Source organism: Suncus etruscus, chromosome 11, assembly GCF_024139225.1.
Source record: "Suncus etruscus isolate mSunEtr1 chromosome 11, mSunEtr1.pri.cur, whole genome shotgun sequence".
In the NCBI taxonomy this organism is placed as follows: Eukaryota; Metazoa; Chordata; class Mammalia; order Eulipotyphla; family Soricidae; genus Suncus; species Suncus etruscus.
In genome coordinates, this window is record NC_064858.1 from 74088020 (window position 1) to 74115873 (window position 27854).

At 43.7% G+C, this 27854-nt stretch overlaps 2 protein-coding genes across 2 annotated transcripts in view; one reads left to right on the forward strand and one right to left on the reverse strand.

Annotated features, from left to right (window-relative positions):
* LOC126022667 (cat eye syndrome critical region protein 2) overlaps positions 1 to 27854 on the reverse strand; it is a 137235-nt gene that overhangs the window by 50228 nt on the left and 59153 nt on the right. The window contains exon 2 of the mRNA XM_049783641.1: positions 16008 to 16102. Coding sequence (XP_049639598.1) covers positions 16008 to 16102 — 95 coding nt within the window. The remainder of the gene's footprint in view (positions 1 to 16007; positions 16103 to 27854) is intronic.
* On the forward strand, positions 7594 to 8834 carry LOC126022611 (WW domain-binding protein 1-like). The gene is made up of 2 exons (XM_049783583.1): positions 7594 to 8006; positions 8169 to 8834. The coding sequence occupies exons 1-2, from the start codon at positions 7658 to 7660 to the stop codon at positions 8618 to 8620; spliced, it is 801 nt and encodes a 266-aa protein (XP_049639540.1). The 5' UTR covers positions 7594 to 7657; the 3' UTR covers positions 8621 to 8834.

The window sequence follows — 27854 nt, forward strand, 5'->3', positions numbered from 1 at the left end:
AACCCCGTAAGAATCAAGAGGATATGAGAGTAGAAAAAGGAACACTTCAAACAGAAATAATAGATCTGAAATGAAAACTCACTGGAAGGCCTCAATAGCAGAGTAACAGCTATTGAGGACAGAATTAGTGAGCTGGAAAATGAGCTGCATAAAACCTCCACACAATAGAAGTTGGAAAAGAACCTTAAAATAAATGAACTGAAGATGGAAAAAAATCCTCAAAATAAGTGAAAAGATAACAGACCTTTGGGGGTAAATTCAACAGGAACAATGTAAGAATCATTAGGGGGCTGGAGTGATAGCACAGTGGGCAGGGTGTTTGCCTTGCCCGCAGACCTGGGTTGGCTTGATCCCTGGCATCCCATATGATCCCCTATGACTGCCAGGAATAATTTCTGAATGCAGAGCAAGGAGTAACTCTGAGGACTGCGAGTGGCTCCAAAACAAACCAACTATAAAAGAATCACAGGGATCCAAAAGAGCCACGAAGAAAACCTTGAAGAGAGTAGTTCCCAGAGCTGAAGAGTGCTTACACCACATCCTGGGTGTTCAAAAGAGTACCAGATAAATAGAGATCCAGCACAGTGGTAGGACATTTGCCTTGCATGCAGCTGACCCAGTACTCTGAGCACCACCAGGTGTGACCTAAAACCAAAAAACGAGAGAGAGAGAGAGAGAGAGAGCGAGCAAGATAAAAAACAAGCATACTTAATGTTTATAGGAGATTTATCACAAGCAATCATCCAGGCCCAAAGGCAGTGATGGGAAATAGAAAACAAAAAATCAATGAAATGAATGCCTCACAAAGAGTATTTCACCCAGCTAGACTCTCATGCAGGTTTGGTAGATACTCAGAAACTATACAGACTCAATACCAAAGTTAAAAGAACTGAAGGGTACTTTCAAGGCAAAACAAACATACCAACTTTCTACAAGATGACACAAAATCCCATGACAATAATCTTCATCAACATCAATGGACTAAGTACACCAGTTATGAGAAAGAGTGGCAAAATGAATCAGAAAATTGAATCCAACATATTGCTGTCTATTAAAAAAAAAAAAAAAAAGCAAATTAGAACAGTCAGCAAGGGGCCAGCAGTGGTGGCACAGGGCGTCTGCCTTGCGCACTAGCCCAGGACAGATGATGGTTGGATCCCCTCGCGTCCCCTATATGGTCCCCCCAAGCCAGGAGCGATTTCTGAGCACATAGCCAGGAGTAACCCCTGAGTGTCACCGGGTGTGTCCCCCACAAATAAAAGTTAGAAAAAAAAATTAGAACAGTCAGCAAACACAGACTCAAAGGTCAAAGGATGAAAGACAATTATTTAAGCAAAAACTTCCTTATAAAGGCTGGGATGGTCATACTATTAACAGATTACAGGCTTCAGGATTTAAAAGTTTATAATGGGCTGGAGAGATAGTACAGCAGTAGAGTGTTTGCCTTGCAAGTGGCCAATCCAGGACCGACATTGGATCTAATCCTGGCATCCCATATGGTTCCCCTCACTTCCCCCAACCAACACCCCTGCCTCCGTGGGTTACACCCGGCAGCGCTCAGAGGTTACTCCTGGCTCTACACTCAGAAATCGCTCCTGGCAGGCTCAGGGGATCATATGGGATGCCGGGATTCGAACCACTGTCCTTCTGCATATAAGGCAAATGCCCTACTGCAGTGCTATCTCTCTGGCCCCAGAGGAGCAATTTCTGAGCCAAGAGCCAGGAATAACCCCTGAGCACCACAGGGTGTGACCCAACCCCCCCCAAATAAATATATAAATAAAAGTATAACAGACAGAGATGGCCATTTCTTAATAATCAAGGGATATGTACATCAGGAAGAAATATCACACTCAGGCCTACATCAATAATTTAATGGCACAGCTTATCAAAATGAACCAAAATTAAGCAGGCAGAAGGAAATAAAAAACCTTAAGAGTGGGGCTGGAATGGTGGCACAAGCAGTAAGGCCTTGCACGCACTGACCCAGGATGAACCTTGGTTCGATCTCCCGGCATCCCATATGGTCCCCCAAGCCGAGAGCAATTTCTGAGCGCATAACCAGGAGTAACCCCAAAAAATAAGAGTAAAAAATTAAAATAAATAAGATCGGCAAATCATTACATATCTCTCTCTCTCTCTCTCTCTCTCTCTCTCTCTCTCTCTCTCTCTCTCTCTCTCTCTCTCTCTCTCTCATACAAACACACAGACAGACATAGAGAGACGGCGAAACTTAATAAACCAAATCAGAAATAAAGGAGAGGGGAACATCACAGCAGACAGTACATAAATTCAAAAGATAATCAGAGAACCTTTATGCAACAAAAAATGAGAGAACCTAGAAGAAATGGATAAAATCTTGGACTCCTATAACTTCTCAAGGCTGAACAAAGATGATCTGGAACACCTGAACAGACCTATCATTATTGAGGACATTGAAGTGGTAATCAAAAGGCTTTCCAAAAAAAAAAAAGCCCAGGTCCAGATGGACTCACTAATGAGTTCTTTTAAACTTTTAGAGAGGACCTACTGCCAATTCTTTTCTGTCTCTTCCAGGAAATTGAAGAAACAGAAACATACTCCCAGTTTGATGAAACTAAGATAAAACTAATTATACCAAATTATACCCAAAAGTAGACAGAAACACCACCACAACGGAAGGAATGGGAGTCAGAGAGATAGCACAGCGGTAGAGTGTTTGCCTTGCACGCAGCAGATCCAGGACAGATGGTGGTTCGAATCCCAGCATCCCAAATGGTCCCCCATGCCTGCTGGGTACGATTTCTGAGAGCAGCCAGGAGTAAACCGCTGAGCACTGCCAGATGTGACCCCAAAACAAAGTCTTATATGTAGCCAATTCAGGACAATGGAAGGAAGGAAGGAAGGAAGGAAGGAAGGAAGGAAGGAAGGAAGGAAGGAAGGAAGGAAGGAAGGCAGGGAGGGAGGGAGGGAGGGAAGAAGGGAGGGAGGGAAGGAGGGAGGAATAAAAGGAGGGAGGAAGGGAGGGAGGGAGGGAGGGAGGAAGGAAGGAAGGAACGAAGGAAGGAAGGAAGGGAGGGAAGAGGGAGGGAGGGAGGGAGAGAGGGAGGGTTACAGGAGGGTGCAAGAGCAATAGCATAGAAGGTAGGGTATTTGCTTTGTATGCAGCTGGCTGATCTGGGTTCTCTAGCAACCCATGTCACAGCTTGCCAAAAGATTTCTGAGGACAGAGCCAAGAGTAACCAACCTGAGCACTGCCAGGTGTGGCCCCCCCAAATAAGAAAAATTACAGGCTGATATCTTTTTTTGTTTTTTTTTTGGGCCACACCCATTTGATGCTCAGGGGTTACTCCTGGCTATGCGCTCAGAAATAGCTCCTGGCTTTGGGGGACCATATGGGATGGGGGGGGGGGGATTGAACCGCAGTCCTTCCTATGCTAGCGCTTGCAAGGCAGGCACCTTACCTCTAGCGCCACCTTCCCGGCCCCTCAGGCTGATATCTTTGATTACAGATCCAAAGATCCTCACAAAACACTATCAAACAAGGAAAACATATTCAACAGGTGGTGTTGGGAAAACTGGTAAATTAAATACAAAACAAAACAAACATACAAACAAACAAAAAACTGACCTATTTAATGCAATGCAACTGCCAAATCAAAATGGATCAAAGACCTTAATATTAGACCTAAAACTAAAATGTAAATAGAGGAAAATGTAGGAGAAACACTCCATGACATTGAAGTAAAGGCATCTTCAAAGATGAAACAAAAGTGGATAATCAAGTGAAAGCAAAGACCAATATATGTATTACCTTAAACTGAGACACTTCTGCACCTCAAAGGAAATGGTGATACAAAGGCTACACTCAGGAGGAGAGAAACTTTAGACATTATTAATTCTGTGTATTATTTATTTAGGCATTATTTAGATTATTATTCTGCTTATTCCTAGCTATAGTCTTTTCTCCTTTTAGCAGAAATAATTGCCATCCTCACTCCCTTAATTTTCTTCATTATTTAAAATCTCATGATAGGGGCCGGGCGGTGGCGCTAAAGGTAAGGTGCCTGACTTGCCTGCGCTAGCCTTGGACGGACCTCAGTTCGATCCCCCGGTGTCCCATATGGTCCCCCAAGCCAGGAGCAACTTCTGAGCACATAGCCAGGAGTAACCCCTGAGCGTTACCAGGTGTGGCCCAAAAACCAAAAAAAAAAAAAAAAAAAAAAACCCAAAAAAAACAAAACAAAACAAAAAAAAACAAAAAACAATAAAATCTCATGATTTAGTTTTCCTGGTTTTATATTTATAAAAACATTGTCATTCACGGTAAAGCCTTCTGTAACTTGTTTTATTCACCTAACATTCACCTGGGAGCCAGATAACTCTATGATACTGCGTATCGTTCCCCTCAAGCAACAAAAGCCAGTTCCTAAACCAAGTTTCTTTCCCAGACCACTGCTTATTTCATCAAGAAAAGAAGTATTCAGGGGTCAGAGAGATGGTATGGAGGTAGGGTGTCTGCCAGGCATGCAGAAGGACGGTGGTTCAAATCCTGGCATCCCATATGGTCCCCCGAGGCTGCCAGGAGAGATTTCTGAGCGTAGAGCCAGGAGTAACCCCTGAGTGTTACCGGGTGTGACCCAAAAACGAAACAAAAAAAGTATTCTTTGAAGTGTGAAAACGAGATGAAATCATGCATGGTGGGGCCGGAGAGATAGCATGGAGGTAAGGCATTTGCCTTGCATGCAGAAGGTCGGTGGTTCGAATCCTGGCATACCATATGGTTCCCCGAGCCTGCCAGGACTGATTTCTGAGAGTGGAATCAGGAGTAACCCGAGTACTGCTGGGTGTGACCCAAAAACAAAACAAAACAAATTTTTTTTAAGAAATCATGCATGGTGTAACAATCAGGGATGGGCAGCACATTATCTGTAACATTCTACTGAAGGCCTCATACTTAAGGGAAAGGGACCGCATCAAATGACTGATGATCCCGCAGGATCATTCTCAGAATTCAACTCTTCATTACAACAAAAGAAATTACTGAAGGGGCTGGAGCAGTGGCACCATCGGTAAAGCATCTGCCTTGCCCACACTAACCTAGGACGGACGCAGTTCTATCCCCTGGTGTCCCATATGGTCCCCCAAGCCAGGAGAGATTCCTGATCACATAGCCAGGAGTAACCCCTGAGTGTACTGGGTGTGGAGGGGGAGGGAAGGAAAGGAGGAGGGGAGGGGGAGGGGAGGGGAGGGGGAGGAGAAGGGGAAGGGGAAGGGAAGCTGCTGGGCAATTTATAGCTCCAGTCCTAAATCTATTAGCCAAAGATTTCCCTGTAAACAGAAGAGAACACTACTACTCTTTTCAGACAAGTGTGAAATATGTGTATAAGTGTATAGGACAGATTAGAACTGGAAAGCAGGTAACTATGTGTACCAGAAACTATTTCTGTTTGCTTGAATTTTTTTATTTTGTTTTGACTGGTCCACTTGGCTGTGTTCATGTTTACTCCTGGTTCTGAACTCAAGGTAGACTTGGGGAGACCTTAATGGGATGTCAGGGATGAAAAAGGAATCTGCCACATGTAAACCACAGCACCCTTTTCACTGTACTGGCCACCGCTCTATCCACTTTAATTTTCAGACAATTAACAATCAACAAACCAAATTGTATTGGGTAAGATCTAAAGTTCCTTTCACTTCTAAAATGCTGTTTCTAAATTGCATACTACATGAGGTTTGGAAAACCTAAGCAGAGACTCATGGAATAAGGTTCATAAATATGGCTGAAGAAACAATTTTATCTTAACACGTAACAGAAAGTTAATTCTATTCAGCAATCATTATTAAATCAGATGCTTTCATTACTACAGGTGTCAGAGTGATAGTTTGTGGGTAAGGCATTTGCCTCGCAAGAGATGAAACTGATTTAGTCCTTGGCACTCCATATGGTACCGAGAATGCCAGGCATGAATCCGAGTTCAGAAACAGGAGTATACCCTGAGCACCACTGGGTGTGCCTCCCAATTACAAAATAACATTTATATAATGATTAACATGTTAAGATTATGACAGCAATGTGAAATCAGGACTACTGCCAGAGAATATTATTGTGAGTTAATAAAGAAGTGAACACTTCGGGGAAAAAAAATTAGGGGCCGGCGAGGTGGCGCTAGAGGTAAGGTGTCTGCCTTGCAAGTGCTAGCCAAGGAAGGACCGCAGTTCGATCCCCCGGCATCCCATATGGTCCCCCCGGCGTCCCATATGGTCCCCCAAGCCACGGGCGATTTCTGAGCACTTAGCTAGGAGTAACCCCTGAGCATCAAACGGGTGTGCCCGCCCCCAAGAAAAGAAGTGAACACTTGAAACCAAAATTTTGTTTCTTTAAACTGGAGACAGCTCAGTAGGCTCAGTGTTTACAGTTTGCAAGCCTCAGTTCCAAGCACTGCTAGGAATGTACACTCCCAAAACGAAAAGGTTAATATTTTATTTGAACATTAGAATTTTGTAATACTATTTTACATTTTGTAGTCTCAATCCATAGGAGGAATCTACAAACTTCATTAGCATGGTAATATGTGTGTATGTATACACTCAGTACAAAATGGTAAAATTTTATTTGTTTTAAGTGGAGGAAAACCTCCAATATTTCCCTTCTAATTAATATACAGCACAGGCAAGAACTGTAGATTAGAAATGGAGTTTACAGTATAGTGCCACAGGTTATACCTGTCCTTTATCAATTACCAGCTGTGGACTTTTGGGAACGTTATATATTTTCTTGTGTGTCTAAAATTCTTCATCCTTGACAAATGAATGAGAGTAATTTATATTATAGTATGGTTAAACGGATGATATGGAAGTTCCTGAAATTACATTTAGAGCAGTGTCTTTACAGTAAGAATAAACAGAAACATACTGCTCTATGGGGCACAAATAAGAATCTGAAGAACATGATCACCAACCCTTGTATGCAGCAAGAGTCAATCTCTAGCACCTCATGGTTCCCAAGGCCCAACAAGAGTGATCCCTAAAGGAAGAGCTAGGAATCCCTGAGCACTGTTGGGTGTGCTCCCCTCAGCCAATAAATAAAAGGAAGATGTATTCTAGAAATCCTAGAAAGTCTGGGGCGCGCACGTCTCCGCCTCTGTAGCCTCCCTCCTCCCTCCCTCCCCTCCACCCCCCTTCTCCATAGGCAGCTCTTTCAGAACCCCTCCCCAGCCCGCCCTCCCGCCTGCCTGCACAGCAGCCCTCCAGCCACTGACTTGAGTTAAATCTGTGGCATCCCATGTGGTTCCAAGCAGAGCCAAGAATGACTCCCAGGGCACCATCTGGTGTGGCCCCAAAATGAAAAGTAAAACAAGAGAGAAGCTATTTTTGAATCTTTTTAAAATACAAGTCTCTGGTATCTGTGTGGCCTACAAAGTCAGAAGGTGTGAAGAGAAAGCAGAAACACCTGTTCAATGAAATAAGAACACATGAATGAGTTAGAGGGGACAATATAATTTTGATCAGATATTTTGAAAGAGGAAACTATGGGGCCCATTAAAAATCAAAATTCAGGGATGGCGGCAGCGAAGATGGGCCGGGCAGGGCCGGTGGCGGTGGCGGCGGAGGTGGCAGGGGCGGGGCGGCTGGCGGTGGCGGAGGCCGCGGCCCTCCGGGGACTGTAGGTGGAGGCATGGCGCGGGCCGGCGGCGGGAACGGCAGCGAAGAGGCCTGGGGGGCACTCCGAGTGCTGCAACAGCAGCTTCGTGAAGTGTGCCCAGGAATAAATAACCAGCCCTACCTCTGTGAGAGTGGCCACTGCTGCGGGGAGAGCGGCTGCTGCACCTACTACTATGAGCTGTGGTGGTTCTGGCTCCTCTGGACTGTGCTCATCCTCTTTAGCTGTTGTTGCGCCTTCCGTCATCGCAGAGCCAAACTCCGACTGCAGCAACAGCAGCGGCAGCGGGAGATCAACTTGTTGGCCTACCACGGGGCGTGCCATGGTGCTGGCTCAGCCCCTGCCAGTTCACTGCTTGACCTTCGTGAGTGATTTGGAGCTTTGGGCTCACAACCAGCGGGCTCTCCAGTACCTGAAGTCGCCCTTAAACGTACCCTTTCCAGACATGCCAAAACACATTTTTTTCTGTTCCTTGATGAGAGAGACCCCCAGTTGCCTTCAACCAACCCTGCTCCCCCCTTTCCAGGCCTCCTCAGCGCCTTCAAACCCCCAGCCTATGAAGATGTGGTTCACCGACCAGGCACGCCGCCACCTCCTTACACCGCAGCCCCCGGCTTTCCCTTGACTACTGCCTGCGACTGCACCTGCCGCTCCTCCGCATCTGGCTGCCCTGCTCACTGTGAGGGACCCAATTCTGAAGGTGTCTCCTCTCATCATGCTGCCCCCCATCAGGAGGATGAGCCAGGGGTCTGCAGGAGCCTGGTCCCCACACCCCGGTCTTGCCGCTCCCGCCGCCTGACTGGTGACTCAGGCATCGAACTCTGTCCTTGCCCTGACTCTAGTGAGGGGGAGCCGCTCAAGGCGGCTCATGCCAGCCCACCCAACATGGGGACCCAGTCTCCTTGTGTGCTGCCCCTAGACCCTACACCCCAGGTTTCCCCTGTGGGGCTGGCAACTGGTGATGACAACATTCTGTGAGCACTGGGAGAATGGCATTCTGGACCCTGCACCTTGGGTTCTCTGCCTCTCCCTGCCCTCCCATATTCTGCCCCAAAGTGCTGGCACCTTGATGGCTAGGGGACAGTGTTTGGGGGAAACTCTGAACTCAGCCCCTCAGCACATACACAGGAGCCTTTGATCTCATTAAAGAGACGTGAACCAAAAAAAAAAAAAAAAAAAAAAAAAAAAAAAAAAAAAATCAAAATTCAGAATAGTTGATATAACTAAATGAATGTCATTGTTTGGGGCCATACCTGATGGTATTCAAGGATTACTACTGGCTCTGGACTCAGGAATCACATAAGATGCTGAGGAATCGAACCCTGTTCAGCTGTGTGCAAGGCAAGCACTTTACCCACTATACTATTTTCTCCAGCCCCAAATGCATCTACCTTATATTAAAAGAAAAATGATCAAAAGTCTTGAGTTGAGGGGTTGGGGGAGGAAAAAAGTGTCTTGATTTGGGGCCGGGCGGTGGCGCTGGAGGTAAGGTGCCTGCCTTGCCTGCGCTAGCCTAGGACGGACCGCGGTTCGATCCCCCGGCGTCCCATATGGTCCCCCAAGAAGCCAGGAGCAACTTCTGAGCGCATAGCCAGGAGTAACCCCTGAGCGTCACAGGGTGTGGCCCAAAAACCAAAAAAAAAAAAAAAAGTGTCTTGATTTATAAACCTAAAATTCAGATCCTATAAATTTTGTAGATGAAGTATCAAACTCTTGTTCTTTGAATTCTTTGTCATTCAATTTTGATTAAGGCAAGATGATGTGGTAATTAAATATCTCGAAATAAGGGTTGAGAAATAAAATAATAAGCCGACAAGATGTATGATTTGCATATGGTAGATCCAAGTTTGATCTCCCACACACTGAACACACCAGCAGTGATCCCTGAGCAAAATAAGGAGGGAGAGGGAAAGGAGGATGAAGATAAAGAGGGAGAGAAGGAGGAAAGAAGGAAAGTAGAGAGGAAGGGAGGAAGGCGAGGAAGGAGAAAAGTTCCTACACTGACATGAAAAATAACTTAAATCTTTTTGTTTTGGGCTATATCCAGTGGTGCTCGAGATCAATCCTAAGTAGACCGCATGCAAAGTAGGAGCTCTACCTGCTATACTATGGCTCATGCCTCCCAAATTAATCATGTACTTTTTCTATAATTTAACATGAACAAACAGTAAATATGGGAACAAGTTGGTGATAACCATTTTCATCCGAAAAGGGACAAATCAAAACATAGGATCCAGTAATATCACTTATTATTCAAAAATAATTAGTTCTTGAAAAATGCATTTAAAAAGGGCAAGTGGAGGAATACTCCCACTGGTAGTGTTTGTGAAAGTGAAACATTGTATGCCTGAAACTATTATTAAACACTAATACAAATCAGTGTTTTATTTATTTATTTATTTATTTTGTTTTTTGGGTTACACCTGTAACACTCAGGGGTTACTCCTGGCTATGTCTCAGAAATTGCAACTGACTCAGGGGACCATATGGGGCAACAGGGGATCGAACTGCAGTCTGTCCTAGGTTAACGCATGCAAGGCAGATGCCCTACTACTTGTGCCACCACTCCGGCCCCAAATCAGAATCTTACAAGTATCAAAATTCATACAAAATTTATTAACTGTAAGACACTAAATATAAGCATATATTTTGGGGGGGAGGATTTAGGCCACACCTGGTTTATTCCTGGCCATGCAACTCAGAAATCACTCCTGGCTTGAGGGGATCATACGGGACACCGGAGGATTGAACCACTGTCCATGCTAGTCTAGTACGAGCAAGGCAGATGCCTTAATGCTTGCACCACCACCCCATCCCCAATATAAGCATGTATCTTACCAATACCTGGGCCAGAGAGACAAGTGCTTGCCTTGTATGCAGCCAATATCCACCTTCCACAATGTGAGAGGTGATTTCTGAGTGCTGAACCAAGAGTAACTCTTGGGCACCACTGGGTGTGGCGCCAATCAAATCAAACAGTAAAAATATTGCCTTACTATTTTGTTTTGGAGTAAGAATTTAATATAATAAAATCATGGGTAGCAGGTAAGAGATCCCATGATGACAGTTCCCTGGTATTCACATCCTTGTACAATCCCCTTCCCTCATTGAAGTGGAACCTGTCAGGCTCCCATGAATTTTTTTTTTTTGGGTCACACCCCGCAATGCTCAGGGGTTACTCCTGGCTCCATGCTCAGAAATTGCTCCTGGCAGGCACGGGGGACCATATGGGATGCTGGGATTTGAACCGATGACCTTCTGCATGAAAGGCATACTATCTCTCCAGCCCCATGAATTTTTATCATGTAAGACTGCCTCCTGGCAGACAAAAATTTCTTCATACTGGCCTACATTGGCCCAGATCAACGATTCTCCCTGCATCCAGCACCCTGCAAGATTGTATGACTCCAAAATGTGAAAGAACCCAAACTGTAAATTAAGCATTTGGGAAGTGAAAATGGAAGTTAACTTAAATTCAGGGCAAAAAAATCACTGTTTTGAACACAGCCAATCCAAGTTTTGATCCTTGGCATCCCTTAGCACCACCAAGAGTAAGGAGTAAACCCTAAGTATTTATTGCTAGGCAACGACCACCCCCAAAATAAACCACCCTTGAAAAAAGACATCATTTTTGTAATTACTTAAGCAAAAACAAAAATAAACACAATTATTATGAAAATTATATTTGGAATACATTAGGCAGTTAGTATTTTTACACAGCTGTATTTGATTCTAGGCAGAATGATAGTACAGCAGTAAGGTCAACCTAGGTTTGGTCTCTGGTATCTCATATGGTACCCTGTGCAGTGCCAAAACTGATGCTTGAGCACAGAGCAAGGAGTAAGCCTTGGGACTGACAGGTGTGTCCCCAAAACAAAACTATAAAAAACTGAAATAACAATAAATAAAAGAACCAACCAACAACAAAAATATTGTTTCTAAACATGGGCCTGAAAGTAAAGTAAAATAAATCTTTTTTTTTTTTCGGGCCACGCCCGTTTGATGCTCAGGGGTTACTCCTGGCTAAGTGCTCAGAAATTGCCCCTGGCTTGGGGGGACCATGAGACGCCGGGGATCGAACGCGGTCGCAATCTTTCCTTGGCTAGCGGTTGCAAGGCAGACACCTTACCTCTAGTGCCACCTCGCCGGCCCCAGAGTAAAATAAATCTATAAAGTAATCCTTTCACAATAGCAGGGATGGCGAACATGAGGCTCTCGAGCCGCATGTGGCTCCCAGTCAAAATGAATGCTTCTTATCATCATTTTGTATACTGTGGCTCCTTGCCAAGTTTGGATTTTGTTCTGCTGCTTCTGAGGAGGGACCTCTGAGGAGAGATCTCCGAGTGTGTAGTCCCCCCTCAGGCTGCTTAATCCCGGCTCCCATGACTCGGAAACAACTGAGAAAAACAACCCGTGTGTCACATGTTGGGTCACATCTTGCCGTTAGTTCTTAGTGTGGAGGACGCAGCACACCATCACCATCACTGCAGGATTTTTACCCTCACTACAAAATGGCAAAATGCAATATGTGTTTAATAGATTGTTAAAATTAGATGCTATTGTGTGAGTGTTTGTCTGTTTTGGCAGGTCACTGCGTGGTGTGGCTCTCTGACTCTCACAGTTTAAAATTTTGGCTCTTTGTGTTTAACTTGTTGGCCACCCCTGCACAATAGTCTCAATGCACAAAAATGGAAGGAAAAGGACATTTTCTGGAGTCATGATCAAGTTCCCTTTAGAGAATTTGCCTTGCACTTGCCTGAGGCCCTGAGTTCAAAACTGTATATATATCCATACACAGACACAAATACAACCTGACTCACACCACAATCAAAACAAAGAACAAAGAAAAGATTTCTTATAGTTTTAGTATTCTTTAACCTTTTAGACAACAACTGAAGGAAGAAAAAGGGATGGAAACGAGTACAATAACTAAATAAAGGCCATATTAGAGGACCATAAGGAGGCAAAAGGACCCATGTAACTGATAGTATCTCCGGGTCAATGCTGGCAAGAAGTTGACTTCTCTTACACACTTCTAGTGGGTATAACTTGGCTATAGCATAGGAAAAGATCCTCAGTAGAAAGAAACCCCATCCCAACTCCACGAAAACTTTTACATAATAAATATGCCTTTGTTTTGTGATTATACTTAACCTGACCCCGTGGAAGGTAAGTTCCTGAATAAATGCTGTACTAAAATTGGTCCAATAGTCTTTAAAACAAATTTGTTCCAAAGCAGCTAAAATACAACACAAAACAGACAAGACAACAAATGCTGAATGGTGTTACTAACTTTAGAAAATCAAAAGAAGGGGCCGGGCGGTGGCGCTGGAGGTAAGGTGCCTGCCTTACCTGCGCTAGCCTAGGGCGGACCGCGGTTCGATCCCCCGGCGTCCCATATGGTCCCATATGGTCCCCCAAGAAGCCAGGAGCAACTTCTGAGCGCATAGCCAGGAGTAACCCCTGAGCGTCACAGGGTGTGGCCCAAAAAAAAAAAAAAAAAAAAAAAAAAGAAAATCAAAAGAAATAACTTAAAAAAAAAATCAAGATCCCGGGCCAGAGAGATAACATGGAGGTAAGGTGTTTGCCTTTCATGCAGGAGGTCATCGGTTCAAATCCCAGTGTCCTTATGGTCCCCCGTGCCTGCTAGGAGCAATTTCTGAGCCTGGAGCCAGGAATTACCCCTGAGCACTGCCGGGTGTGACCCAAAAACCACAAAAACCACAAAAAAAAAAAAAAAAAAAAATCAAGATCCATAGAGATATTATAAGTTTCAAAAGAATCTAGGGTAGCTACAAGGAAAGGAAAGTTCAATTTGTATCTTTCATGGCCTCTATAGAGTTCTGCTTGTTGTGATCCCAAACAACAGAAAGTAATGTCACAATTGTAAGGATATTGGCTTTTCCCAAATTACTCATATTCATAGATTTATATGATTCTTATCAAAGGGTGGGAATCCTTATAGAATATAGCAAGTATATGTAATAATTTTCCAGAAGAATGAATAGTAGTAAGACCAATTTTACTTATTTGTTTGGTTTTTGGGCCATACCTGGAAGGGATGGGGGGATCCTATGTGAATACTATGGTCGTTCATATGAAAAATAAATGGCTTACTTAATGTACCATCGCTCTGAACTTATGATGAAACCTTTTATAAAAGACCACTATTTTTTTTTTTTGGTTTTTGGGTCACACCCGGCAATGCTCAGGGGTTACTCCTGGCTGTCTGCTCAGAAATAGCTCCTGGCAGGCACGGGGAACCATATGGGACATCAGGATTCGAACCAACCACCTTTGGTCCTGAATCAGCTGCTTGCAAGGCAAACGCCGCTGTGCTATCTCTCCGGGCCCCATAAAAGACCACTTTTAAACAGAAGAATTAGAGTTCATTTCTATTAAAATTCAAATAAAATGAAACAATTATTCAAATTCTAGTCATGAATCTTAGACACTATTGCTAGTATTTCACAGACATATTACTTCATTTTTTTTTTTTTTTTGGTTTTTGGGCCACACCCAGTAGCGCTCAGGGGTTACTCCTGGCTATGCGCTTAGAAGTTGCTCCTGGGGGCTGGGAAGGTGGCTCTAGAGGTAAGGTGTCTGCCTTGCAAGCGCTAGCGTAGGACGGACCACAGTTCGATCCCCCGGCGTCCCATATGGTCCCCCCAAGCCAGGGGCGATTTCTGAGCGCATAGCCAGGAGTAACCCCTGAGCATCAAAGGGTGTGGCCCCAAAACCAAAAAAAAAAAACAGAGAGAGAGAGAATTCTGCTTCATGGGGCCGGGCGGTGGCGCTGGAGGTAAGGTGCCTGCCTTGCCTGCGCTAACCTAGGACGGACCGCGGTTCGATCCCCCGGCGTCCCATATGGTCCCCCAAGCCAGGAGCGACTTCTGAGCGCATAGCCAGGAGTAACCCCTGAGCGTCACCGGGTGTGGCCCAAAAACCAAAAAAAAAAAAAAAAAAAAAAAAAGAAGTTGCTCCTGGCTTGGGGGACCATATGGGACACCGGGGGATTGAACCGCGGTCCGTCCAAGGCTAGCGCAGGCAAGGCAGGCACCTTACCTTTAGCGCCACCGCCCGGCCCCATGTTACTTCATTTTTACATCAAAAAAAGTAAATTTATTTTATATAACAAAAATTGGTGGGCTCTCCTGCCTCAAAATTATTGATGGACATGCCTTTTGCCTCATACTCAAAAAACATTCAATAGAAGAAACAGGAAATTCAAATACATAACTTGCAAATAGATGTACTTCAGGCAAGATATAAAGAATGAAATTCAGGGATCAGAAAACAAAAAGAATAAAATTCTATGAAACACAAGTTAAAATAGCTGTTTAGAAGGGCCAGAGAGATAGCATGGAGGTAGGGCATTTGCCTTGTATGCAGAAAGATGGTGGTTCGAATCCTGGCTTCCCATACGGTCCCCCGAGTGCTAGCGCGTGTGACCCAAAAACCAAAACGAAACAAAAAATAGCTGTTTAGAGACCAGACATATCATGTGCTTTGCATGTTAAGGCATTGTGTTTTGATTCCCAAGCACTGCTGAATTCAATGCCAAAATAATAATTAAAAAAAAAATGATTTCATTTCTGAGGGAGAGTGTCCTTGGGAGCTAGTTCTGATTCTGTGTTTTGGGAAACCAGGTGCTGAACCGGGGTTGGCCTCAATTTAGACAGATGTACTAACACCAAAACTTTCTTTTTTGGTTTTTGGACCACATCCAACAGTGTTCTGGGCTTATTCCTGGTGAGCTTGAGGGATCACAAGACATCAGGGCTCAAATCCAGGTCAGCCATGCTCATGGTAGATCAGCCATCTATACACTTTACTATCTATCTCTCTGTCCTTCTCTCAAAAATAATTTAAGAAAGTAAAAAAGAAAAGTTGTTAGTTATCAGATGGATAGTATTAGAAGTGCCAAATACAATCAGGTCTTTCCTATCTTGTCTTTTCGGCATCTATTTCCTAAAGTGAATAATTCTAATACCTAGAGTCTTCTGGAATGCTCTAATGGGTTGGTAGTAATAGCCTTTACGTTGTTTTGTTTTGGGCTTTTTTTTGGGACACACCCAGTGATGCTCAGTGGTTATTCAGAAAGAAACTGAATTCTACACTTCGAATGTTTGTTGGTGGATCCAAGATAAAGATCCGTGTGAATGCACTACACAGGGATCGTAATAAAAATTAAACTTAACAAAAGAAGACAAATCAAGGGCTGGGAACCTATTTGAAAATACCGATCCTACACTGTTAAAGTAATTAATAATGATCAGTTTGGGTTTGTAGAATGATTGGTCAATCATAATGACTGGTGATTTCGTTTTGCAGAAAAAGAACTGGTAAGATCAGAATTACTCACGTGATATCCCTTCGTTGATAGCAGCCCTGAAGTAGACAGGCAATCAGGTCGCTGATAAACTCTACATCATCTCTGTGAAGAGCTGCTTCTAATTCCTAATAAAAGGGGTTGGGGGAGAAGGAAAAGAGACAGCGATTGAGAGGTCAGAAAGATTTCTTAAAATTCCTCAACACACACAGGGGGCCGGAGAGACAGCATGGAGGTAAGGCGTTTGCCTTTCATGCAGAAGGTCGTCGGTTCGAACCCCAGCGTCCCATATGGTCCCCCGAGCCTGCCAGGAGTGATTTCTGAGCGTGAAGCCAGGAGTAATCCCTGAGCACTGCTGGGTGTGACACCAAAACCCACCCACCCCCCAAAAAAAATCCTCAACACCAACCTAGCAACCAAATGAAATGGTAGAGTAGCTAAAGTACATATCAAAGGCCACTTGTTGCATACCCTTCCTTCCACATTTACTACTAGATGAGCATCTAGAATTCAAATCCTTAAAAAAGAATTTTCTTGGGGGCAATATGTGCTTCTTTGAGCCCATCGACAGGTTGCCTGCATACAGTTTCTCTCATCTTCCTTCTTGAGGTGCTGTTTTTTTTTTTTTTGTTTTGTTTTGTTTTGGTTTTTGGGCCACACCCATTTGACACTCAGGGGTTACTCCTGGCTTTGTGCTCAGAAATCGCTCCTGGCTTGGGGGGACCATATGGAACGCTGAGGGATGGAACCATGGTCAGTCCTATGCTAGCGCTTGCAAGGTAGACACCTTACCTCTAGCGCCACTTCTCTGGCCCCTTGAGAGGTGTTCTAATTATACGCGCTGTGGGCTCTCTCCATCTTTGGAGAAGCCCATGCTCTCTCTGAGTTTGTTATATTGCTCTTTTATCTTCTTCCCCTTCCTCAGTATCTTTAAATAAAGCAGGTGTTGTTTTTTTTTAATTCTTATTGAGACCACAATGTGAATTACAAGTCTTTCACAGATGTATTTCAGGCACATAGTGATACTGAATTAGGGCCATTCCCACCACCAGTGTTGACCTCCCTCTACCATAGTTCCCAGCATGCATGCCATACTTCCACTCTTAGCCCCTTGGACTGCTAGTGTAACCAGTCCATTCTGTGTATAGTTTATTATAGTTTGGGTCTCTTGATTCTATAGTCATTAATTTTGGTTTGGGTCTTTAGATCTGACTTTTTTTATTTTCACTTACTGCTCCTGAGACTGAATAAAAGATGGTTTTACCCAAAAACAAACAAACAAACAAAAACAAAAGACAAAAAAACCAACAACACCCCCCCCCCAGGCCAGAGTGATAGCACTGTGGGCAGGGTGTCTGCCTTGCATGCAGCCAACCCGGGTTCAATACCCCGCATCCTGCCAGATTTTTTTTTTTTTTTTTTTTTTTTTGGTTTTTGGTTTTTGGGCCACACCCAGTGGTGCTGAAGGGTTACTTCTTGGCTATGCACTCAGAAACTGCTCCTGGCAGGCCACAGGAACCATATGGGATCCCGAGGATTGAACAAGGGTCTGTCCTGGGTCAGCCATGTGCAAGGAAAATGCCCTACTGCTGTGCTATCATTCCAGCCCCTAGAGTGATTTCTGAGCACAGAGCTAAGAGCAACTACTGAGAGCTTCTGGGTGAAATCCCAAAACAAAATCTTTTATTTATTTATTTGTTTATTTATTTATTGTTTTTACTTTTGGTTTTTATTTTTTTTTTTTTTTCGGTTTTTGGGCCACACCCGGCGGTGCTCAGGGGTTACTCTGGCTGTCTGCTCAGAAATAGCTCCTGGCAGGCACAGGGGACCATATGGGACACTGAGATTTGAACCAACCACCTTTGGTCCTGGATCGGCTGCTTGCAAGGCAAACGCCGCTGTGCTATCTCTCTGGGCCCTACTTTTGGTTTTTAAGTCACACCTGGCAATGTTCAGGGGTTACTCCAGGCTCTACACTCAGAATTCACTCCTGGCAGGCTCGAGGAACTATATGGGATGCCAGGATTCGAAACACCGTCCTGCATGTAAGGCAAACACCCTACCTCCATGCTATCTCTCCGGCCCAGAACATATTATTTTTACTGGATCAGAGCAAGAGATTATAGCAAGTAAGGGTTCGATCTTTTTGTTTGTTTGTTTTTGGGCCACAGCCATTAACACTCAGGGGTTACTCCAGGCTATGTGCTCAGAAATCACTCCTGGCTTGGGGGGACCATGTGGGATGCTAGAGGATCCAACCGTGGTCCATCCTAGGCTAGCACTTGCAAGGCAGATGCATTACTTCTAGCGCCACCGCTCCGGCTCCACAAAATTTCTTGATAAGAATGTGCTTAGTCACCCAGGAGTGAGTAGCTGATTAATTCAGGAGTGACCCATGGTAGTGGTCAGTAAATCATGTGTGATTATGGATAAAATTAGGATAATGGGGTACAAGTGCCTTAACCCCTATATTCTCTGATGCCCTAGTGTTTCTCTATATCTGATGTGTATTTCTCTCATTGTTCCTTGCCCCCTTATCAGATTCTAACGTATCTGAATTTGAAAGAAATGCAATCTAAGAATATACATGGCATTTTTTCAAAGAAGTGGATCAAACACTACAGAAATTCATTTGGAAAAGTAAATGTCCATGAATAGCTAAAGCAGGGGTCTCAAACTCAATTTACCTGGGGGCCGCAGGAGGCAAAGTCGGGGTGATCCTTGAGTGCAAAGTCAGTATTAAGCCTTGAACATTGGGGTGTGACCCAAACAACTAAAACAAAACAAAAAAGGTTCCTCTAGAGCAGGGTCATAAAATGTTCTATGGAGAGCCGCAAACGGCGGGACGCGAGTTTGAGACCCCTGAACTAAAGCAATCCTTGGGAAATAGAAGGGAGGCATCAATTTCTCCAATTTCAAATTGTACTATAAAGCAGTAGAAATTAAAACATGGTTTTAGGGGCTGGAGAGATAGCACAGCAGTAGGGCATTTGCCTTAGATGCTGAAGGACAGTGGTTCGAATCCCGGCATTCCATATGGTCCCCCTAGTCTGCCAGGAGCGATTTCTGAGCGTAGAGCCAGGAGGAACCCCTGAGTGCTGCCAGGTGTGACCCAAAAACAAAAAAAGAAACAAAACAAAACATGGTTTTAATTAAAGCATGGTTCTAGAATAAAAGCAAACCCTCAGATCAATGGATTAGACTTGAATATTCTAAGACTGATCCCCATGTATACAATATATTATTTGATAAAGGGGAAAGAAATACAGAGCAAGGAAAGTCTCTTTAACAAGTAGTATTGGGAAAACTAGTCAGCTACATGCCAAAAAGTGAACTCAGACCTCTATTTAACACAGTGCACAATAGTCAAATCAAAATGTATTAAGGCTCTGGATATTAGAACTGAAATTGGACTACATTAAACAGTGTAGCTTCTGCAGCTCAAAGGAAATGATAACTAGGTTATAAAGACTATCCACAGAATGAGAGAAAGCAGTCTCCCAATACCCATCAGATCAGAGGTTATTTACTGGGGCCACAGCACAGTGGTAGAGCGTTTGCCTTACAAGTGACTGACCCAGGAACACACACACACACACACACACACACACACACACACACACACACACACACACACACACACACACAGCAATATCTGAGCGCATAGCCAGAGCCTGGCACAGTGGTAGGGCATTTGCCTTACAAGCGACTGACCCAGGAAACACACACACACAGCAATATCTGAGCGCATAGCCAGAGTAAGCCCTGAGTGTCACAGGGTGTGGCCCAAAAACCACACACACACACTCACACACACCCCAAAATAAAACACACACATAAACCCAAAACAAAATGAAACAAAAATAAAAGGGCTAGTTACTATCAAGAAAAAAAATATCTAACCTCATCCCAAAAAGGAGAATTTAATAGCCATTTCCTCAAAGAAGAAATACAGATAACCAAAAGGCACATAAAAAAGTGTTTCACATCATGGCACCACAGAGAGAGCACAGCAGTAGGGTGTTTGCCTTGCATGTGGTCGACACAGGATGGACTCTGGTTCAAATCCTGTCATCCCATGTGGTCCCTTGAGCCTGCAGGAAAGATTTCTGAGCTCAGAGCCAGGAGTAACCCTTGAGCACCACAGGTGTGACCCAAAAACAAAACAAAGAAACAAAAAATGTTCCACATCATTAATCATCAGGAAGATGCAAATAAAAACTATAAGATATCATCTCAGGGACCGGGCGGTGGCGCTGGAGGTAAGGTGCCTGCCTTGCCTGCGCTAGCCTAGGACGGACCGCGGTTCGATCCCCCGGCGTCCCATATGGTCCCCCAAGAAGCCAGGAGCAACTTCTGAGCGCATAGCCAGGAGTAACCCCTGAGCGTCACAGGGTGTGGCCCAAAAACCAAAAAAAAAAAAAAAAAAAAAAGATATCATCTCAAACAAGGAAAAACCACATCTCACATCACAAAGAATAAGAATAACCAGTGCAAGTGTGGATGCTGGGAGAAAGGGACTTTCATTTACTGCTGGTGGGAATGTAGACTAGTCCAGCCTTTTTGAGAAACAATATGAATATTCCTCAAACATATAAAAATTGTGCTTCCATATGATCCAGTAATAGTATCATTCCTAGAGATATACTCTAAGAACACAAAAACAGAATTATACAATGCAGAAAAGCCCTCTGCACTATGTTCATCACAGCACTATTCCCTATAGCCAGAATCTGGAAACAATCCAGGTGCCCAACAACAGATGAGTAGATAAAGAAACTGGTATATCTACACAATGCAATACTGTGTAGCTGGTAGGAAAAATAAAGTCATAAAATTTGCTTATACATGAATGGATATGAAGAGTATATGCTGAGCAAAATGAGTTGGAGGGAGATAAACACAGAATGATAGCACTTACTTATGGGATATTAAAAAATAAGATAGGGGCCCAAGAAATAGTACAGAGGTAGGGCGTTTGCCTTGCAAGGGGCAGACCCAGGACCTTGCATGCAGAAGGAAGGTGGTTCGAATCCTGGCATCCCATATGGTCCCCCATGGCTGCCAGGAGCGATTTCTAAGCATAGAGCCAGAAATAACCCCTGAGCGCTGCCAGGTGTGGCCCAAAAACCACCCCCCAAAAGATAAGATAGTATGGTAATATTATCCAGAGACAGCAGGTAAGGGCCAGGAGGATCAGTCCATGATAGAAGCTTGCTACAAATAGCAGGGCCATGTAGTTAGTGCTGAGAAGGGACTATTATGGCAATGATAGTTAAAATTATTCTAAACAAGAATTGAGTGCTGAAAGAAAGTGATAGGCATGGTACTCCTCAATAACAGTATTGCACACCAGTGTCTAAAAGGGGGGGGGGAATCAAAGAAGAGGTGGTAGTGGGGGGGAGTAAAATGCCTGCCCCAGAGTCAAGCAGGGAGGAGGGCAGGAGGGAAACTGGGTACACTGGTGGGGGGAAATGTTCATGGTTTAAGGGTGGTGTACATTATAAGACTGAAACTCAATCATGAACAACTCTGTAATCACGTTCGTTATCTATGTTAGTTTTTGGGTTTGGGGCCACACCCAGCGGTGCTCAGAAATTGTTCCTGATAGGCTCGGAGTACCATATGGGATGCTGGGAATCAAATCTGGATACGTCCTATAGCATGCAAGGCAAACACCCTACCACTGTGCTATCTTTCACTTAGGCCCTGTAACCATGCCCATTAAATAAACAGGAAAATATTAAGAAATATACAAAAAAGGTCGGGAGAAATAGCACAGCAGTAAGGTGTTTGCCTTGCATGCAGCCAACTCTCGACGGACCCGGGGTTCAATTCCCGGCACCCCATATGGTCCCCCAGCCTACCAGGAGCGCAGAACCAAAACCAGCATATATATGCAAACAAATCTACTCATGGAAATCTGTATATGAAACAAAGAAAGATAATATTTTTCACTTAACACATGCTGCTCCTTGGCATTGAATGTCATTCCGTAAACTGAGCATCATCTGGAGTATTATCCTGAGCAATGAGTGCACCAAGTGTAGACCAAACACCTCCTTCTCTCCCCACTAAATATGAAGTTCAACAACTGTATGGCAAATAATAGAAATCATAAGGTAAATCAAAAAAGTCCCAGGATTTGGGGGCTGGAGTACAATAGATAGGGTGCTTGCCTTGCACTACTAGGCTGATTGAATTTCGATTCTTTGGCATTCCAAATGGTCCTCCAAGCACTGCCAGAATTAATTCCTGAGCACAGAACCAGCAGTAATCTCTGATCATTGCTGGGTATGTCCCAAAACCAAAAAATGGGGAAATCCCAGCATGTTTATGAACAAAGGAAGGGATGAAAATGGCTGAAAGGTAAGCCCAATGGGAAGCTTTATTTTTTTCTATTCATTGCTGTCTCCCTGATGACTAGAAGAATCTGGCGCAAAAAAACAAATACCTAAACACCAAGTATGATACTAAATGATAGCCAAAAACTATGAGGAAAATGTAATTATGACAAAGGCTCAAAGTCATATGTGAAACAGTGGAAACCCCCAAAACTTAAAAAAAGAAACCACACAAACAGATCAATTGAGGAAAGCCAGCAGCAAGACTTTGCCCTAGAGGTGAAAGTGCAGGAAGAAATGAATCAGCAAACATATCAAGTGATAAAGAATATGAGAAAGTTCAAGGCCTGTAGAAAGCAAAAAACCCTACTACCCAAAGTGATATTTAAAGAACAGAAATTAGGGCCAGCCCCTTATTGAGGTCCTCAAAAAAACCATACAAAATGCACAAGTTTTATTTTTACATGCAATCAAGTGGAAAACGAAATGATCAGATATGTCTCAGAAATTTTGAAACAATAATCAGGTCAGGGAAGGGAAGGATATCAAGGTGCAGTCCATAAGAAATAAGCATATGTGGAAGCTTACTACAGTAGAAAGGGACAAGTATGTGTAAGACAAGAGGGAGAGAACAGAAAAAGTTTGAGAAATATATTGGTCTAGAACAGTGGTGGGCAACCTTCTTTTTCAACTGAGCCAAATCTCGCCAAAACCACGATTTAAATTTATTTAGAGAGCCATTTTTAAAACCGAAAATACATAGGATGGTACACTGTTTCTAGTTTCAATAAGTTTTTATTGAGAATATTCTGCATGCAAGTATCCACTAGGTCAGGCGGATACAAATAACACAACTAATAAAACAAAAACTATAGAACGATATTATTTATCGATAACGTTAAATTCCATAAAATTTGCCTTACAATGTAGAGAACATTACATCCTGACAATGACTGACAACGTCACAAACACTAATTGCTTCTGATGAGAGCTGTGTGGAGCCGGCCACCGGGGCTGCACACAGGGCACGCACTGACAGAGACTAGGAGCAGAGTCCTGACTCCTGGAGCTGCCGCCCCGCACACAGAAGAGCCAAATTAAAAGTGTAAAGAGCTGCATGTGGCTCGCGAGCCGCGGCTTGCTGACCACTGGTCCAGAACTAAGGGATCTGGTCATATGAACAAGAGACTGAATATAATTAATAAAAATGAAATAATGCTACAAACTCAGTGTAATAAGATATAAGTTATTCTAAATGTTAATATGTACCTAAAATACTACTGTGAAAGATATGTAAGCCAACATGATCAAAATAAAAATTAAAAAAATTATAATAAGGAGCCGGGAAGGTGGCACTAGAGGTAAGGTGTCTGCCTTGCAAGCGCTAGCGTAGGATGGACCACAGTTTGATCCCCCGGAGTCCCATATGGTCCTCCCAAGCCAGTAGAGATTTCTGAGCGCATAGCCAGGTGTAACCCCTGAGCACCAAATGGGTGTGGCCCAAACCCCCCCAAAATAATAATAATAAAATAAAAACCTCAAAAAGTTATTCTAATAGTACTAGCTTAAATTTATAATCATTAATTATCAATCTGTATATATTGAGCAGAATTTGCAGTTACTGCATATAGACATGATACCTATTGAAATGTAATCTACTGTATTTTCCGGCGTATAAGACGACCCCCTAATTTTGCAGTTAAAACATAGGTTTAGGCCTATATTCACTGTATCAGACAGAACGTTCCTGTGCTGCAACTATATGTACCACAGAGAGCCAATCACGACAAGCAAAGGTTCAAAGGTTCTACTGGAATAGACTTCCTCTCTGACTCTGGCCAATCTGAGCAGGCTTTTTACAGTGTAGATTCTGGTCCAGAACATTGTCTAATTTGCACGCATCAAAAGCCTGCTTGGATTGGCCGAGTTAGAGAGGCTGTCCAAGCAGCCTTGCAGTGATTGGTGCAGGATCGAGTTAGAAAATTCGTTTTGTGGCAATATTCAGACAATTTTCGTTTAGTGGCATATTGAAACATTTTTCGGGATATACTCCGCCCGATTTTCGTTTTTTTTTTTTTTTGTTTCAAAAGTCGTCTTATACGCCGGAAAATACGGTGTATATATATAGAGAGAGAGAGAGAGAGAAAAGCAACAATCTACTTTAAAAACAAATTTGGGGGCCGGGCGGTGGCGCTAAAGGTAAGGTGCCTGCCTTGCCTGCGCTAGCCTTGGACGGACCTCAGTTCGATCCCCCGGTGTCCCATATGGTCCCCCAAGCCAGGAGCAACTTCTGAGCACATAGCCAGGAGTAACCCCTGAGCATTACCGGGTGTGGCCCAAAAACCAAAAAAAAAAAAAAACAAAACAAATTTGGGGGGGCTGGAGAGATATCGTGGAGGTAGGACGTTTGCCTTGCATGCAGAAGTCAGTGGTTCGAATCCCGGCATCCTATATGGTCCCTGAGCCTGCCAGCGATTTCTGAGTGTAGAGTCAGGAGTGACCCCCCCCAAAACACACACACACACACACACACACACACACACACACAAACAACAATGTGTTATCTCTGACTGAAGGACTTTATTGAAGAACATAATTTTTCTTTTTCTTTTTTTTTGAGGGGGCACACCAGGTGACACTCAGGGGTTACTCCTGGCTATGCGCTTAGAAATTAGAAATTGCTCCTGGCTTGGGGGACCATATGGGATGCCAGGGGATAGAACCACGGTCTGTCTTAGGTCAGCTGCAAGCAAGGCAAACACCCTACCACTGCACCATTGTTCCAGCCCCAAGGAATATAATCTCTAACAAGAAATCTATTTTGAAACTTTTTTTCTATTTTTTTTTTTTCGTTTTTCTTTTTTCTTTAACTTAGAAACTTTTTTTTTTTTGGTTTTTGGTTTTTGGGCCACACCCGGCATTGCTCAGGGGTTACTCCTGGCTGTCTGCTCAGAAATAGCTCCTGGCAGGCACAGGGGACCATATGGGACACAGGGATTCGAACCTACCAACTTTGGTCCTGGATAGGCTGCTTGCAAGGCAAATGCTGCTGCGCTATCTCTCCAGGCCCAATTTAGAAACTCTTCAAAAAAAGTTTTTTAGATGGGGCCGGAGAGATAGCATGGAGGTGAGGCGTTTGCCATTCATGCAGAAGGTCATCGGTTCGAATCCCGGCCTCCCATATGGTCCCCTGAACCTGCCAGGAGCAATTTTTGAGCATGGAGCCAGGAGTAGCCCCTGAATACTGCCGGGTGTGTCCCCCCCCCCAAAAAAAAATTTTAGAAACTTTTTTAAAGAGAGGCAATGATATTTATGGTTAAAGTTTCTCCAAACAATATTAATTATTGTTCCCAAATAGCAGAAAAAGTTACATATCAGAACAAAGCAAGACTTTAATTAATATTAACTAAAAATTAGGGGCTGGAGAGATGGCACAGCAGTAGTGCATTTGATTTGCATGTGGCCGACCTGGGACGGACCTGGGTTAGATTCCCAGCATCCCACATGGTCCCCCGAAAAAAGAAATCTTTAGGACACATTTTACTTGATGCTGGGGCTCGAAACGGGGTCAGTAGTACACAAAGCAACTGTGCTGTCTCTCCAGCACTGATCTTTTCTTTCTGTGTTGCAATGTTAATGACTACTGGGGAGCTGAAGACTGGATAGAAGAGCATTGATACTGGTGATGTTCTAGCATGAACTAGTCCCTAGGCTGGATCCCTGACATCACATGATTATCTACTGAGGGTGCTCATAGTGGTCCTGAAAACCCCTAAAACCAATCAATCCATCATGACCATACAGCTAAATCAATTACTTTCATTCATTCATTTATTTTAGGGAGGGTTTCGAGTCACACCTAGCCAGCATTCAGGGTTTGGGTTACTCCTGGCTCTGTGCTCAGAAATCGCACCTGGCAGGCTTGGAAAACCATATGGCTACATGCAAGGCAAATACCCAAATTGCTGTGCTATCGTTCTGGCTCCACAGCTCAGTCAATTATTAGAGGGAATGGCGCAGGTTCCCTGTTACTGCTCGTTGCTGTACTTAATTGTTTTTTACCCTCCCACCACTTCTTTTTTCCATTTGCTTTCACTTATCTGGAAATAAATGCATTACGATCAACTTTGTCAACTATGTGATGCATGCTATGCCCGGTGTGACCCAAAACACCCCCCCCCAAAAAAAAGAATGCTTAAACTGTGGGTTCAGAATGCATGAATAAGCACACTGTTTTTCAGGAGGCACTTCTGACTTAAGCAAGTGCTTAAATAAATCGGTATAAATGTAAAAACATATTGGTATAAATTAATTTATACTCAAGTGCCTGTCCCATGACAAATTAGACTGTACAGTATAAATCAGTTTGAGTAGGTATAATGGTGAGGGATTTAAAACTCGTTATTATATTTTTTAGTTAGCCAAGTGATTATTTCCAGAATCCACAAACGCTATCAGGCTGCTTTGTTGGAATCCATTCCTTCCAACTGTTCAATAAATAACAGTGCTGCTGGATAGAAAATCATATTAATAAGCACTTCAACTAAAGTAGCAAGGTCACAGGCCAGAGCAATGGCACAGTGGTAGGGTGTTTGCCTTGCCATGTGGCTGACCCAGGATGGACTGCAATTCAATCCCCTGGCGTCCCATGTTTGTTCCCCAAGCCAGGAGCTATCTCTGAGCGCATAGCCATGAGTAACCCCTGAGTGTCATTGGGTGTGGGCCTATAAATAAATAAATAAATAAATAAATAAATAAATAAATAAATAAATAAATAAAAGTATCAATGTCTACTGAGCACAGGACCAAGTGTTTGAGCACATAACAAAACGAAGGTAACAGTAATTTCAATCCTGCTAAGCCCGCACAGTATCTTTAATTGATAAACAAGGGCTCAGAAGTAGAGCACATGCTTTACATATATGTAGAATCCCTGGCATAGAAAAGCAAACAGGGCATTGGTTGGTTCGAATCCTGGCATCCTATATGGTTCCCCCAAGCCTGCCAGGAGTGATTTCTGAGCATGGAGCCAGGCTGCCGGGTGTGTGTGTGTGTGTGTGTGTGTGTGTGTGTGTGTGTGTGTGTGTGTGTAGGGAGGGAGAAAGGGAGGGAGGACAACTATTGTAAGAACGTAGGGGGTCGGGCAGAGAAAAATATCAATTCTCAAGCTAAGTTTGGGGGATGGGGTATTGGGTCACACCCTGCGGCACTCAGGGGTCACTCCTGGCTCAGTGCTCAGAAATCGCTCCTGGTAGGCATGGGGGACCATATGGGATGCCGGGATTTGAACCAATGTTGGTCCTGGGTCGGTCACTTGCAAGGCAAATTGCTCTACCGCTGTGCTATCTCTCTCTAGCCCAAGCTAAAATGTTTAAGTGGAAAATAAAATATGTCCTAATTTCTGTAGTTCATATTAGAATGTGATCTAATTTCCTGATGAAAGGCAAAAGTGTACATATATAAAACTGTTTTCTGATTTATTTTGGTTTTGGGATCACATTGGGCTGTGCTCAGGGCTTTCTCCTAGTTCCCACAA

Bases quoted from the DNA above. Each gene is read 5' to 3' on its own strand.
- LOC126022611 (XM_049783583.1), top strand. From the start codon at position 7,658: ATGGCGCGGGCCGGCGGCGGGAACGGCAGCGAAGAGGCCTGGGGGGCA. The intron at 8,007-8,168 runs GTGAGTGATTTG...CCCCCTTTCCAG, and splicing joins CAGTTCACTGCTTGACCTTC to GCCTCCTCAGCGCCTTCAAA.